The sequence below is a fragment of the Triticum aestivum genome, chromosome 2B (assembly GCF_018294505.1).
Source record: "Triticum aestivum cultivar Chinese Spring chromosome 2B, IWGSC CS RefSeq v2.1, whole genome shotgun sequence".
Classification (NCBI taxonomy): domain Eukaryota; kingdom Viridiplantae; phylum Streptophyta; class Magnoliopsida; order Poales; family Poaceae; genus Triticum; species Triticum aestivum.
Genome location: NC_057798.1, coordinates 799,795,531 through 799,810,127, shown reverse-complemented (window position 1 = coordinate 799,810,127; position 14,597 = coordinate 799,795,531). Strand labels below are relative to the sequence as shown.

The following is a 14,597-nucleotide window of genomic DNA, read 5'->3' as shown; positions in this document are numbered from 1 at the left end:
TCCATCTTCCACTCTACTTACTTTTGATATAGCTAATAAATCTCTGGGCAAGACATATCGACGGGGATTTTAGGTTCACAAAGTCACACTTAGATTAGCGGAACCGTCTTACCCCAAAATCTAGATGATGATTAGTTCTGTTATCCACTCGTTTTTTTAAGATACAATAGATGGGACATGACAGGAATATACTGGCTTATTCCAAATGACAGTGCCACAAAATCCAATATCTTTTTCATTCCAGCCAGGTGGCAAAGGGAACCATCCCAAATTTTCTACCCATCACCGACACAATTCATTCAATCAAGGCACACAAAAATCTTTCCAACGAGAAAGGGAAAACACGATCCGCTAAATTCCTGCACCCAACTACAAGGGCGGAAGCAGGCAAACATAAAAACAAAATCACACAATCCAGGGGCAAGATCGACGATCTTTGGCGGGGTAAGGTCAGATCATATCCCGGTGCGCTTTTGACCATCCCATGTCGCAGGCTTCTTCAACCCTCTATCGCTTTACTGTTTACTTCTGCGACTCCAGAGCCTTCAGGACTTCCTCTCCCATTTGCTTGCACCCAACCAATGTCTGCAGCGGAGGAACATAAACTACGTAAAAAAAAGAGGAAACGAGAGCAAAAAGTAGCGCTTGCTAATGCGTATATTCCACAACCAGTGAACACAGGTCAGAAGTTCGGCAGGCTAAGAAACAGAGGACTAAATCCTTCTATTTGTCAAACAATCTAAGTACTCGTAAATGATGTGCAAGTAGAGAACAATCCAAGTACAACTGTACGAATCAGATGAGTATTTAATTATTTATTTGGCAGAAACATAGGCATTGGATTTCTCTTCCAACATAATTGTGGCAAATATTCAGTGCAGCAATTATTGAACATGTTGCATGGACTAGTCTTACCGTCCCAGGAGAATATATGTCCCCAGTTCGGAACCCATTGTCCAGTGTCTCTGTAACCGCGGCTTCGATTCTCTTTGCAGCACTTTCTACACCAAGGCCATATTTCAATAGCATCGCCGCACTGAGAATGGTAGCTAACGGGTTTGCCTTGTCCTGCACTCAGCAAATTGTAGAATGGAGCAGAATTTTGAACAGAGTTAGACAACAAAAGGCAATGCCGTAGTATCCAAGGATTGTTCTGAATTTAGGAGCTATATGTCAACCTGGCCAGCAATGTCAGGAGCAGAGCCGTGAATCGGTTCAAAAAGACCCGGTCCCTGTGCAGAAAAAGAAGATCCTTGATAAGCGCTTTACTTCCAGCAATTTCAGCATAAAATAAGTGCGTCTGAAAACAACTTATATTACCGATTCCCCAACACTGGCAGATGGCAGCATTCCAATGCTTCCTGTGATCATTGATGCTTCGTCCGATAATATGTCACCAAAAATATTGTTTGTCACAATCGTGTCAAACTGTGATAATGAAGGCAAGGGAATACAGGAGGTCAGCACATCTCCAAACTGCTTAGCTCAGGGTGAGATTAAGTTACATAAATGGAAACAAACCTGTTTAGGATTCCTAACAAGCTGCATTGCAGCGTTATCGACGTACATGTGTGAGAGCTCTACGTCAGGGAATTCGGAAGCTATTGCAGTTACCCGTTTCCTCCACAGCATAGATGCCTACAATAGCATTAGTAAAAATGATGTATTTTTTTAACATGGAAAAATGATGTATTAGACTCAACAAAATGATAGGTCATAGTCATGGGCGGATTTAGGCCCCAGGCAGAAGGGGCGGCCGCCTGGGGCATGAGGCCCATCTCCTTTGTATGGTTTAGCACTGTAGCTACAGTAATATGCTACAGTCAACTAAGTTGCCTGGGCCTTGGCCCACTTCGCCTGGGGCTTGGCCCCTTCCTGGGTCCGCCACTGGTCATAGTCGTTGCATCCAACTAAATGTTTAAGGAGTTATCAAACATTAAGTATAATATTGTCTCAAATATGCTCCATGGCCCAGTTCTAGTTTCCATACACATTTGGAATTGTTTGGGACAACTGAAAAATATTTAGGATTCATATAATTAAGTACCTCAAGCACATTCGCCTTGTCCACCGAGCATAGTTTTCCTCCTCTCTTGCGAGCAACCTCAAATGCAACACGGGCAATACGATCGATCTGGGGATAGAGTTGTTCGAACATATAGTTAATGCACTATATTCAATAAAAAATGGTATCGAACAAAGAGCTTTTAATCTAATCACACGTGTTCTTCCAGAAAATACATCAGAGGAAAGAAACAGAGAAACAAAATCATCAACAGATTTAGTCATGTTTATGCCTTCGGGGGCAGCAGGGACTATCACTCATTCAAGAAATAGTTTATCAGGGAGATAGTTGAAATGTAAGAGGCACAGTGGAGTCACCTCAGCAACTGAATATATTTCAGTGTTGAAGCCAGTTTCCTCTCCCTTGTCATTGGTTCCAAAACCCCTAGGCTTGCCGAAGTAGATCCCTGCGACGCAGAAAATATAATACCAGTAGAAGATTCAAGTTTCATCAGAATGCACCTGGAAATATATAAATCAGGAAGGAAAGAAGGATAACGACTCCATGATTAATCGTAATTTAGTTAACATTACCTCCAGTAAGCTCTCTAACAACCATGATGTCAACTCCTTCAGCTACCTCTTTCTTCAAAGTAGATGCATCTACTAACTACAAAAGTTTGAGGCCACAGAGAGAAGTAATTACATAGCGAACATATGAGCAAATCAGCACATTATTGCAAGTATATAATCAGCAATAAGTGAAGCAAACAAGTTCATTCTGCCCAAATTTTGCAGCTATGACTTTCTTTGGTAGTATTTTATTGCTTATTTAAACCATGTATTGCTAGTACAGATCACATCGACACTCCGATGCCTTCGATACATGGCCATGGATGCAGCATAAGCGATGTACGAAAGGTATAATTTTGAGTAGTGCCATTAGAAAAGCAGGACAATGTTGTTAATACTAGTACAGATTAAGCCGGGATGCAGGACACACTCTGATGCCTGTGATACATGGCCTCAGATGCAACATAAGCCAAATAGCTATGTAAAGTACAAACTGCAGTCTTGTCGAACTAAAACAGCATGTTGATATACCTGCGGTAACACGGTGGCTGGCCGCAGATTGGCAAACACGCCGAGCCCGGCACGGATGTTGAGCAGCCCGGTCTCGGGCTTGAGATGCTTCTCATTGTTATCCCACTTATACCTGCAGACCAAATCATCACATCCAATTATTACTGAAAGAAAACGCAGGTGCACATCACAAAGTCTGACCAGAGCAAAATGGAATCTGGAGATGTCAGCAATGGTGTTGCTACTGTCAACAGAAAATTTGCACTCACCCTCCAATCGCGCCGAGGAGGATGGCGTCCGAGGCCCGCGCCGCCGCGAGCGTCTCGTCGGGGAGCGGCACGCCGGCCGCGTCCAGCGCCGCGCCGCCCATCAGCATCTCCTGATACCGGAGCTCGACGCCTGCGACGCAAGGAAAACAAACAGATTACCATCATCGTCGTCACCCTGCTAGTGCTAGTGCCATTGGGCGCCGCGGAGCCGAGTTCAGGCGAGCCTACCTTCCTTGGAGCCGGCGACGGAGAGGACGTCCTTGGCGACGGCGACGACCTCGGGGCCGATGCCGTCGCCGGGGAGGAGCGTAATGCTGTAGCTCCTGGCCGCGGCGGAGCACCGCACGGAGCCCGCCGTCGGCCGCGCCGCCGCGCCGGCGCCCCGCCGGCGGCGGGAGAGGGCTAGGGTTCTGAGCGGCGTGGCTTGGAGCTGAGCCGTCATCGTGCTGGGTGGGGGAGCCTGGCCGTCTCCTGGGCCTCCACGGGATATATTGTGCCGATGGACTCGGGCCCGGCCCAAGTGGAGACCCGGAGGAGATGGCTCCAGGGAAGAAGCGAGGCAGCAAGGCCAAGGGGGCCCCGGCGCCGGCGGCGGCGAGCGGCGGTGCCGCCGGCGGAGGGGAGTTCCCGGGGTGCCTCCGCCTGATGCCGCCGTCCACCGTCGCCATCTCCGTCCACGCCAAGCCCGGCTCCAAGATGGCCACCATCACCGGTCCGTGCTCCCCGTCCCCCACCTAGTCGTCGTCCTCGCTGCTCCCCTCCTAATTCGTGAGCTGATTTGCAGAGATCGGGGAGGAGGCCGTCGGTGTGCAGATCGACGCGCCGGCCAGGGACGGCGAGGCCAACGCCGCCCTCGTCGACTTCATCAGCTCGGTAATCTAGCGATCCCCTCCCTGCGGATACACAGCAGCAGCGCACTATTCCTTTGATTTAGACGAACTGCCCACCTAGATGATGATGAATTGCTAGTTCCATTGTACTGCGCGCACTAGATTGAAGAAGGTCGGCACTGGTTTGGGAATCAGGAGCACAAGCTAGGGACCAGACATACTAGTATGATTTGTTTTAACTTCCATTGTTACAAAGTTCAGATTTAAAGCATGTTAGAAAGTGTTGTTGAAGCAAGCATATGACACAAGTACGTAGTACTGAACCTGAACAGGCCGTCGAGGACATGGTTGGGCGAAGCTTGCGCGCCTTGGAGATGTGTGGTGATGTTCTTTGTTGAATTTTGAATTTCATTGTTTTCCCCTGGAGCACTGCAGTCTAGGAGGACGTTTTAGCCTCGGTGTTACTGCACCTGCCAGCTTTGCTTCTGTGGCCATTCTGCTTCAGACTTGGCCGCCTAGTTTAGTTAGGGCGTTCACTAGGAGGAAGATAGCACCAAGGTTCAGTGAGTTTGATGCCTGTGTCTGTATGATTCTGTCAAGGGCAATCCAAGGATTTGAACTGTGATTGTTCTGAGGCCACAAATAACTCCGGTTCTTAATTTTACCAGAAAATCTACAGAATTAAGAGGCTGTTTGCACCTAACTGCCAATATCAACCAGGGGTTTGTTGCTGCTGAGCAGATAGTTACAGTCCATAATCCTACTTGCACTATGGTTTAGTATCTTGTCTTATCTCCTACGGACCACATAAAGTCGCTGTCAAACTACAATTCAAGGGGTTGGATTCATGGACAAAAATGGCAGCTGTATCTTTGGGTAGTGCCTTATGGGTTGCTGATTGAGACAATATATAGGTGCATTTTCCAATGTTTAGCTCATTATAATCAAGACAATAGGCGCCTTATGTGCTGGAAGTATATTCACTGGTTTGACATGATAGTCTAACGGTACAGATGAAGTCACTCTTTGATGCTTCATTTGCTTTGCTCCATCTGAAATCCTGAGAGCCTTCCGTAAATGCGCATCCATGAATGCAGGTGCTTGGGGTGAAGAAAAGAGAGGTGTCCATCGGCTCCGGCTCGAAATCGAGGGAGAAGGTCGTGCTAGTGCAGGATGCGACACTCAAAGGCGTCTTGGAGGCCTTGAACAAGGCGTGCGGCCCTTGATGATGTATGTTAACTGCGAGTATGTAATAGTATAACCTGGCTGAGCAGAGTGTATCAGCTGTAGGAACCGGTGCTCTTTCTCCCGTATAAATCGTCACCATGCCGGTGAGAACGAGGAACCTGGTAAAAGGCTGAAACCATGGGCACGGCCAGTCTTGTTGTCACTGAGATCGTCATGGGGAACTGCTCTTTTCTGAAGAAAATGTAACGGAGATGTATGTATAGTACAGTAGTGTGCATGACAGGCTGAGCCTCTGTATTGCCATTTGACATTTGGTGCGTCTATTTGACATAATGCTTGATCATCTTGGAGTTGTGTGATATTCTTCAATTTCATGTCCCCCTTCTTTTCTTTTTCTTTGTGAAGCATTGCAGTTCAGTATTAGAGAAAGACGTTTTAGTCCCACTTTTACGGCACCTGTCAATTTTGCTTCTTTGGTCATTCTGCTTCAACCCTAGGAGCAAGTTGTAAGTTTGAAACGTGTGTCGGTACTTTAGTGATCTAAACGCGCTTATATTACTTTACGGTAGGAAGTAGAAAAGCTTGGGTGGAACGGCAACAGGACACTTCACCAGGAATTTATAGGCGATCCAGCTTCATAGCGCATCATGGCTGACGGCTGCATCTCGATTGACATTGACTATATATATGTAGGGTTTGAAGTTTCAAGTATGTTTATAGGTATCACGTCCATGTGCACGGCATGCTGTACACTCGTACACTTTTTGTTGTTCCACGTTGCCGCCCATCTAATTAATAGTTGCCCATGAGTGTGGGCATCTTTTCCTTTTGTGTTCAAAGTGTTGACTTGGGCTGGTTAAGCAAATCGACTAAAACAAGTTTGTGGTTACTTGTATTTGTTCATGCTTTTCTAAAATTCTTCACATATTTAAAGTTTGTTCAGGATTTTAAAAATTGTACAAAAAATCCATAAAAAGTTTTTGATTTCATGAACTCTTTCTACTTCGTGGCTATTTTATTAATTTTACAATAAAAAATTGAATCCTCTTCATGTTTTGACTTACGAACTTTTTCAGATCCAAGGATATTTACTGATATTTGTTAACATTTTTTAATCTTTATCTTTACCTACTAATAAAGCACCGATGGCTTCTGGTCGTACGTCGTCGGTTTTTTTTACAGAAAAGTCCCTGTAATTCTTCATATTCAATCCGCACTCCTCTTCTGAAGGGAAAAACGTTTCGTTCGACAACTTTACAAATAAATCCTTGTAATTTGCGGTATTCAACCCGCGGCCCAGGATGGGCTCTCCTCTCTCTCCCTCGCCTCCCGATCCCAGCCGCCAAGGAGGCGCTCCACCCCGCGCGACGCTCGATCCGGAGCCGCGCTGGCGAACGCAGCACTGCACCACCGTTAAGCCTCAGATCCTCCTCTCCTCCGCGCGCCCGAGCTCCTCGCTGTGCGCCGCCCGGGAGGGCTCTCGCTCGCCACTCGACCAAAGCCTCCGCCAGTCGGTCGTCATTGCACTTGCCAGCGACCTCACTGTCTCCTCCGCGCCGCCGTCCATCTCGGAAGGTTTAACTAGGCTCGGCTGGGGCGGCTGAGTACCTCCTGTTCGAACAAAGAGAGAGAGAGAGATAAGAGAGAGCACGGGATGGAGGAAGGGGAAAACGAGAGGAATGAGAGGAAGGAGATGAAGAGGAGGAAGGCAGGGCAGCGCTTGGGAAGCTGGTTCTGGTGGGGCTCGCCAACGTCGAGGTGGCGAGGCGAGGCAGGGATCAGGCGCTGGCTCTCCCGATCCCGATCCATAGGGGATCGAGGCTGGGGGTGGGCGACCGTGGCTGAGGGCCGCCTCTCCCTATCCATCCTTCCTATCTCCGTCGAGGCCATGACCTCACCGGCCAGGCATAGGCGCTCATCGATCTAAAAAAAGGCACCAAACCAATCGAACCTCTCCCTTGTCCCTTTCTTCTCCATCTTCCAATCTCCTCTGTTATGAAGTTCTAACAGTACATCAATACAAGCAACTCTTTTCAGATTAATTAAGGAATCAATCTCCCATGGTGGATGCTTGATGAAGAGTAGGGGGCAGTTACCGCAGCACATGAGGTCTTTGGCTCCAAGCTCAGCGTGAGGTAGAGGAATAAACTAAATACAGAGGATATATTCATGTATCCGTAGGCCAAATAATGCAGGCCCGAAGGAGACAACTTCCAGCCTGCACAGGACTACCAACACAGCTGCTGCTTCAGCTGATGTAGTGATTCGTTTTACTGATATTTATACATTTACTTGTCATCTAATCTTAGTGGTTCTAACATTTACAGTGTTTTCTTTCACCATATACCATCACTCTGCAGTTATGCAGCAAGCCAAACACCTTTTTTTTCAACAAAGCCAAACACCTTGAATAGTGTTGGCACGCCACAAACTGTTTGACATTTTCCTTTTGGCTTCTCGTTTGGAAATACCTCTTAGAGGCGTTAGGTGTTTATGTGATACTACACTACACTGTGAGACTCCTACAAAGACAAATTTTATTTCAGTTCCGTACTCTACAAGACAGAACTTCTAGCATGCTATCGGTATCTATCCAAACTGCTATGCTTAAAGCACCACCAAGAACTATTGCTTTCCGTGGTTCATTACTTCAATCTGCTATGCCGAAAGCAACACCATGCTTCATGTGGATGATTACTTCAGTCATAACGAACCATTAGAGGATGCAGTACAAAAGCATGTAGAATATGCAATGTAAGTGCTTTTTTAGTGCATTTCTATTGACAGCAGACTAGAATCTTACAAACAAACTCCTTTAATTTTCTTTGCATGCAAACAGTACCAATGCTCACATTAGATACTTGAAATGATTTTAGAAGTACATCCCAATATGACCTAAGAAGATATGTCTATCACCAAACAGTGTTGCGTACATTGTAAGGACAGGTTATGGAAGCAACAAAAGAAAGAGTGCATTTGACTTTCATACCACATGAGCATGAATTCGCTCTGTCACTTTGTTTGCTCAAAGATCATAAATACATATTGACTCATTGCTGTTTCCGACAACAAGTTCACGGCCATCCTTTGAAAACTTTATTGAAAGGATTCCAAAGTAGGATTCATCGTCAGCAGCAGAAAAATTCAAACCCTCATGAATGTCCTGCATTATGATAAATAAAATAAGTACTTGTAAAAAAACAACATATTGCAAAAAGAAAACTGTTCAAAATAATTGGTATAAGCATTGTTTTTTTGCCAAGATAAAGCACATTCATTTGGTAATCATGCAAATGGCAAGCAAGATTTGTTGAGTTTCTTCTTCATTTACATTGGTAAAATGATACCAGAAAGGCATAAAGTGAGACATGCCTTCGAACATTAAGTTTTAGCTATCCAAAGTACTACAGAAAGTACGGAATATGGTACAGTTTTACAAAAAAAACTTTTCATCAAACAATTTCCCTCAGTGCAGCTCGACGCCTAGCTGTTTGAAAAGGGAGGGACAGATGTTATGTGGGGCCAGACCTACAGGAGGGCCACGGCTGTAACTTAAGGGGGTAAGTATGTTCATGTTTTCTATTGCTACAATACAATTTAAACCATCCAACTTCATACAAGTGCTACTCCAAACAGAAGCTGGAATAATATTTTTATGGATTTTACAAGTTCAGCAGGTTGAGCATTTTTCTGAAACTTCTATGCACAGGGAAGACTAGCCTTAGTCTGAAACTGGGAGGAGCAAGTGAATTAAACGGTACTGAAACATGATCATCTCTCTGTAGAGAGGTGAATCTAAATACGGCCATCTCCCTGTACAGATGTAGAACTTTTTTTCTTTCTCTCATTTACTCGCAGCTCAAGGCCAGCAGCAGCAAGCCACAAAGGCAAGCAGCATCGGCAAGCAAAACAACCAGCAGCAGCAAGCGGCAAAGCAAGCAGCCAGCAGCGGCAACAACAACAAATAGCAAAGCAAGCCAGCAGCGAACAGTAGCAGCAAGCAGCCAGCAGCAGGCAGAGGCGACTCCTCACCTTGCTGTTCATGGCAGCCGGGTCGGACGGATCAGGGAGGCGAGAGGACGAACGGCGTCAATGGCGGTCAGCGGTCGAGGAAGAATTAGGAGGGACCCGCGCCTTCGAGTCCGTTGTCCAGAAGCAGAGCCCGTCACGGTCCCTGTAGTTGCTCAGGGAGGAGGATGACCGCCGCGGCCGATGGAACCGAGAAAGGCAGCCTTGGTTCAAGAGGTTCCTGCACGCCGGCGCCGGGAATCACCATTAAAGGGACGGCAGGAGCAACAATGGAGCTAGGGAACAGCCAAGGAGCAAAAACGCACCGGAGAAACGAGGTGGTTCACGGCGATGTCTAGCAGGTGTGCATGTCGGAGCCAGAGGCGTGGATGTCGATCCGGACCGACGGCTGGCGGATCCCGCCGGTCCCTGCGGCTGGCGTTGCAACGGCAAGCGGCGGCGTGGCCGGCGAGCTTGATGAGAAAGGGGATCCAGGCGGGGAAGAAAAGAGTGAGGAGTGAGGTAGCAGAGGGGGAGGAGAAAGATCAAGAGACAGCCGGGCAGGAAGCGGGCGCGTGTCCCTTGGAGATGACGGAGCTGGACTTATCCAGGAGACCCACTGGTCAGTGGCAAAGGAGGGGTTGAGAAAATCAAAATAAAGTTTCCAAGAGTTTTCGGAGAGTATTTCACTGCCTTTTTCGAACACGAATTCAAATCTGCCCCAACTTTGAATTTGAACTATAAATACGTGATATAAAATTCCAATGCTCATGAAATGTTTACCATTTTCAAAATTACAGTAGCACTAAAGAGAGTTCCTTGTATTCAATATCCTTATGGGGAAAAAGGATACCCAAAGGAGTGAATAGGGATTTCGTTTTATCAACAACGAAGAGTGGAGTTTCTTTTTTTTCACAAAATATACCAAAAATTCAAGGTAAGAGCTTGTAAATAACACATGACCTCCATTTATAAGTTTTCATGAACTTTGAATAAGGAATCATCACCAAACAAATATATCGCAGTTCTGCCATTTTCTTGAATTTGAATAAAAGCACTTGATTCAAATACCATAACTAATTCAAAAAAAATTAGGATATAACATATGGGTGAAATATGACATGTAGGAGCTAAGATAACATTGAGGTTAAAAATTTCGGTGACTAGGCATGCACTCATTCAATTAGGATCAGATTTGAGCATAAGGGCATCTCCAACGACAACTCGTAAATTTTCTTCCGCATCCGTCCGCGGACAGGGGCGACCAGTCCGCGGACACGGATGCGGGAGGCCGACATTCAACGCTAACCGCATACATCCGACCAACAGTTCGAACCAACTTCATGAAATTCGATCAAGCTGGGCGGATTTCATTCAAATTTGAATATAATTTACATTAACAGACGATATTTCAATCATTTTACTAAAATACACTAAACCCTATATCAAATGAACACCTCGTAAGCTTGGCCGCCATGTCCTGCCGCACCACCATCGACATACGTGCCATCGACGGCGGCGGTGTTGTCGTGCCTTATGCTCGCCGAGGAGCCACTCCGCCTCCTGTTGCGCGGTGCGAAGGGTCGCCTTGGCCACTGCCGAAGGCACTGGCGGCACCGTGCCGGCGGCCTTGCCCCTGCCGGCGTTGGCGGAGCAGTCGCTAAGCGACCACTCCTCGCCATTCTTAGCGAGCTCGCTGTCAACACGGCGGTGGCCCCTGGCGGACGTCTCTGCGGTGGTGACGGTGCGGTCGAGCGCCCACGCCGCAGCGAGGTCTGTGTCGTTGGGGACCCATCCCGACGTCACGTCTGTCTTGGCAAACGCGTATTGGTGACCGACATTGCGCCGGTTGTACCTTGCCTTCTGTCGCGCCGTGCGCTCGGCCTCGGACACCATGGCCAGAGAGCCGGAGGCACCGCGGTAACCACCGCTTCCCAGGTAGTGGAAGATGCGGCCACGTGCCTTGGAGGATGTAATTTGATTGAGCTTTCCGAGAAGACTGCCAATGAGAGAAAATTCCAAGGTATAGAAAATAATAATCAACTTTCAGTTCTCGGTCAGGGAATCGATCACAACAGTTAACCTAATGAACCTCGGGTCCTTCTCTCTCACACACTACATATGTCTCACATTAAGTATGGACAATTAGTACACCTTTATGGATGCATAGCACCTGTAATAGTGGAAGTTGGAATAAAACTATGGAGATTGCAAACCAGATAATGCATACATTTCTTACCCATTTGCAAAGATGGTTTGGCTTAAAGTATAATTATTTTTCATGTTGGGAATAATTGATGCGGGTTGCTAATCAAATCATCACATTTGTGTTTTAGGCAATTATTATTGGGTAGGAGTATTATTTAGTTTTTTTTCTTCCGTTGCAACGCACGGGCATGTTTACTAGTTAAAATAAATCCAACCAAGATATATCTTTTGAGGTGAAAAAACGGACTGGCATAAATAACCAAAGAAAAAAAAAACAGAGTTTGTCCTGTTTAGAGACACGCGTCTGATCGCGCGATGGGCCTGGCTCATGCACCTCGCCTGTGAGATATTGTGGGGAGCAGCGCGTCACGCGCTCGCTATCCGCGATACACAACAGACACGGTAACCGAAAGAAAATAAAAGGGCCATTCGTACGGAAATCCGTTGGTGGTCCCAAGAGCGCGCGCTCCAGTGCGCAAAAATGTTATTTGAAATGTTAAAAATAAATCCCAATAAAAATCCTATGTGCTCTTTGTCACAACATACAAATGCTACATAAAATTTGTAAGCAAAAAGATTAAATATTTTGGCATGTGAAAAAAAATGTTACCCCAAAATGTCATCCTAAATCTGTGTTTTCAGCGAAACACCACTGCTCCGTTTCGCATAAAATTTTTCAAGAATGCTTGTGATATTAACACGAACATCTACAAAAGAAATTATAAGTTCTTTGAAAACATTTACTATGTTTTTTGTTTACTATTCACGCGGGAGAGTGCGCTCCCAGGAGCCAAAACTCCATTCTTGCTAGTCGCCTGAAATTCTAATATTTGTGGTTGTGCCACCTTAAAGAATAAATGAAAAAAAAACTAAGTACAAATAAAAAGGGTAGTTCTCTAAAGAAGAATGAATTGGTGTCAGTGGTATTACCTTTTAAGTAGGAATAAAATAAAAATAAATAAATGAAAAAATGCACAAAATTTACATAGAAACTGCGCTTTTTATAATATGCAAGAATAATCATATAATAATAAAATTATTAAAAAATTATTCTAAGAAAGAATGAATTAGTGTCATTGATATATAGATAGAAAGAAAATTAATAAATGAAACAAAATCAGAAGAATAAAGTTTTGTAAAGAATAATGAATTAACGACATTGGATTAACCTTTAAGAAGCAAGAAAAAAAACTTGCACACAAGTTTGCACTGAAATTGCATTTTATTTGTGAGAAAACTTCCAATCTATTCATCGTCAATAGTGGCAATACAACGAACATTAGAAATAATAAAAATAACTTTGAGAGCCGAAGGCACGCCTCCGTCATTGCCCCTCCCTCGCCAGAGCCGAGCAAAATTTATTGTAGTAGACAGTCGGAAGAGTCTCGTGCTAAGGCCCATAGGACCAGCACAACAGAACAACAACCACAACCGATGAAGAGTGGCGTAGATTGGAAGGATCCAACCTGAAGAAACTCAAGCGTAGGCGAACTATGACCAGATCTGAGCAAATCCACGAAGGACAGATCCGCCGGAGACACGCATTCCCCCACCCATTAATGATACTATGCACACCACCGGAATGAGGGCTAGGCGGGAAGAAACTTATTTCATCTTTAGGGAACCGCCGCCGTCTCATCTTTCTGAGCAGAATACAAACCGTAACAAGGCTTGAAGAAACATCTAAAAAGAAAGCCCTCCCGAGCAGGACACAAACCCGACGGGAGGCGGAGAAACCCTAAGCTTTTTCTTGGGGAGGAATCCAATTTGACTCACTGACGTTCTACTGCACTGTACTACTTGGAAAAGTCTTGTTCAAAACCAGAATTTTCCCTCCACCCCCTCGTACTCAATTCCGTCTACGTACGGGAAGGAGCCTTGACCCTGACCGGGAGCCCGTCGGCCATCCGCAACGTCAGGGAGGCCACCGGCCGCGGCGTGTAGCCGCCGTCCACCGCCACCTCGAACTCCTCCAGCACGCACGCCACGATGGACTTCATCTGGATGTACGTCATCTCCTTCCCGAGGCAGATCCTCGGCCCGGCGTGGAACACGATGTACCGGAACGGGCTCTCCGGCAGGAACGTCCCCTCCTCCGCCGGGTCCAGCCACCGCTCCGGCCGGCTGAGATTGGCGGAACGCGTCGCCGCGATGACGCTGAGATTGGCGGAACCTGCCGGCGCTGAGATTGGCGGCGTCGCGGAACGCGTCGGCGAACCTGCCGCTCGCCGTGCTCTCGGTCGCTGCATCCCCGTCCGGGAGCTGCCGGGGGTCGTGGTCGAAGGCGACGCGGCAGATATTATCAAAGGCGTAGCGCTCGAGCGTGTCCTGCAGGTCGACCGGACGGCCTGAGCCGGCGGCGCGGCGCAGCAGCGGGAGGAGCCTGCCGTGGAGCTCGGTGTGCACGGTGCGGGCGACGAAGAGGCGCAGCGAGCGCGTGTTGAACTCGTAGCTGGCAGCCTTGCGCTGCGCGCGCCACCCATGGCCGTCGACGTTGAGGATGCCATGGCCCAGGAAGTCGTGGAGCGCCGACGTGAAGCGCGGGCCCTTGGGGTAGTTGTGGAAGCCGGCGCGCATGACGTGCTCCAGGTTGGCCGGGTTGGCGGTGATGACGCCCCGTTCGCCGCCCGGGCGGTGGAAGACGAGCGTGCAGGTGGGCTGGCGCGCGAGCACCTCGGCCACCCAGTCCAGGATGCGGTGCCGGTTCGCCAGGAACTGGGGCAGGTGGCCGAGCAGCGGGTAGGGCGCCGCCGGCTTGTGGAGTCTCCACGAAGCACGGGCATGCAGGAGGAGGACAACGGCGGCGAGGGAGAAGAGCGGTGGAAGCAGCAGCTGCAGGAAGGCGGCCAATGCGATTGCCATGGTCGATCTCTAGCTAACAGCTGGGCTCTACGTAGCTATTTATCGTCTGGATTTGTAGATTGTACTATGTGAAGGTCAAGATCGAGGAGGAAAAGTAGAGCGTGGTGGTGGTTTCTTTTCTTGTGCTGACCACCGACGTGCGTGC

At 47.3% G+C, this 14,597-nt stretch overlaps 3 protein-coding genes across 3 annotated transcripts; 1 reads left to right on the top strand and 2 right to left on the bottom strand.

The window, feature by feature from the left end:
• Positions 1-206: 206 nt before the first annotated feature.
• LOC123047518 (3-isopropylmalate dehydrogenase 2, chloroplastic) lies at positions 207-3,856 on the bottom strand. The gene is made up of 11 exons (XM_044471092.1): positions 3,585-3,856; positions 3,357-3,486; positions 3,109-3,220; positions 2,599-2,674; positions 2,383-2,471; positions 2,048-2,134; positions 1,522-1,638; positions 1,321-1,428; positions 1,179-1,232; positions 916-1,068; positions 207-585 (listed from the first exon to the last, which is right to left on the bottom strand). The coding sequence occupies exons 1-11, from the start codon at positions 3,796-3,798 to the stop codon at positions 523-525; spliced, it is 1,203 nt and encodes a 400-aa protein (XP_044327027.1). The 5' UTR covers positions 3,799-3,856; the 3' UTR covers positions 207-522.
• Positions 3,816-5,764, top strand: LOC123047519 (UPF0235 protein C15orf40 homolog). Its single transcript, XM_044471093.1, has 3 exons — positions 3,816-4,068; positions 4,141-4,229; positions 5,284-5,764. Exons 1-3 carry the CDS (start codon positions 3,894-3,896, stop codon positions 5,410-5,412), a joined length of 393 nt encoding a protein of 130 aa, XP_044327028.1. The 5' UTR covers positions 3,816-3,893; the 3' UTR covers positions 5,413-5,764.
• Positions 5,765-9,539: 3,775 nt separating this feature from the next.
• Positions 9,540-14,455, bottom strand: LOC123039714 (cytochrome P450 94A1). Its single transcript, XM_044462756.1, has 4 exons — positions 13,749-14,455; positions 13,454-13,714; positions 10,890-11,381; positions 9,540-9,678 (listed from the first exon to the last, which is right to left on the bottom strand). Exons 1-4 carry the CDS (start codon positions 14,450-14,452, stop codon positions 9,540-9,542), a joined length of 1,596 nt encoding a protein of 531 aa, XP_044318691.1. The 5' UTR covers positions 14,453-14,455.
• Between the last annotated feature and the right edge of the window lie 142 nt (positions 14,456-14,597).

What these genes read in the sequence shown, in the direction of transcription:
- LOC123047518 (XM_044471092.1), bottom strand. Translation starts at nt 3,798, where the DNA reads ATGACGGCTCAGCTCCAAGCCACGCCGCTCAGAACCCTAGCCCTCTCC. An exon ending in CAGCCACCGTGTTACCGCAG is followed by an intron (nt 2,675 to 3,108) that starts GTATATCAACAT and finishes AAACTTTTGTAG; the next exon opens with TTAGTAGATGCATCTACTTT. An exon ending in TGTTAGAGAGCTTACTGGAG is followed by an intron (nt 2,472 to 2,598) that starts GTAATGTTAACT and finishes TCTGCGTCGCAG; the next exon opens with GGATCTACTTCGGCAAGCCT.
- LOC123047519 (XM_044471093.1), top strand. Translation starts at nt 3,894, where the DNA reads ATGGCTCCAGGGAAGAAGCGAGGCAGCAAGGCCAAGGGGGCCCCGGCG. An exon ending in CAAGATGGCCACCATCACCG is followed by an intron (nt 4,069 to 4,140) that starts GTCCGTGCTCCC and finishes GCTGATTTGCAG; the next exon opens with AGATCGGGGAGGAGGCCGTC. An exon ending in TCGTCGACTTCATCAGCTCG is followed by an intron (nt 4,230 to 5,283) that starts GTAATCTAGCGA and finishes CCATGAATGCAG; the next exon opens with GTGCTTGGGGTGAAGAAAAG.
- LOC123039714 (XM_044462756.1), bottom strand. Translation starts at nt 14,452, where the DNA reads ATGGCAATCGCATTGGCCGCCTTCCTGCAGCTGCTGCTTCCACCGCTC. An exon ending in GGCAGGTTCCGCCAATCTCA is followed by an intron (nt 13,715 to 13,748) that starts GCGTCATCGCGG and finishes CGCCAATCTCAG; the next exon opens with CCGGCCGGAGCGGTGGCTGG. An exon ending in CAACACCGCCGCCGTCGATG is followed by an intron (nt 9,679 to 10,889) that starts GCACGTATGTCG and finishes GCTGTTCCCTAG; the next exon opens with CTCCATTGTTGCTCCTGCCG.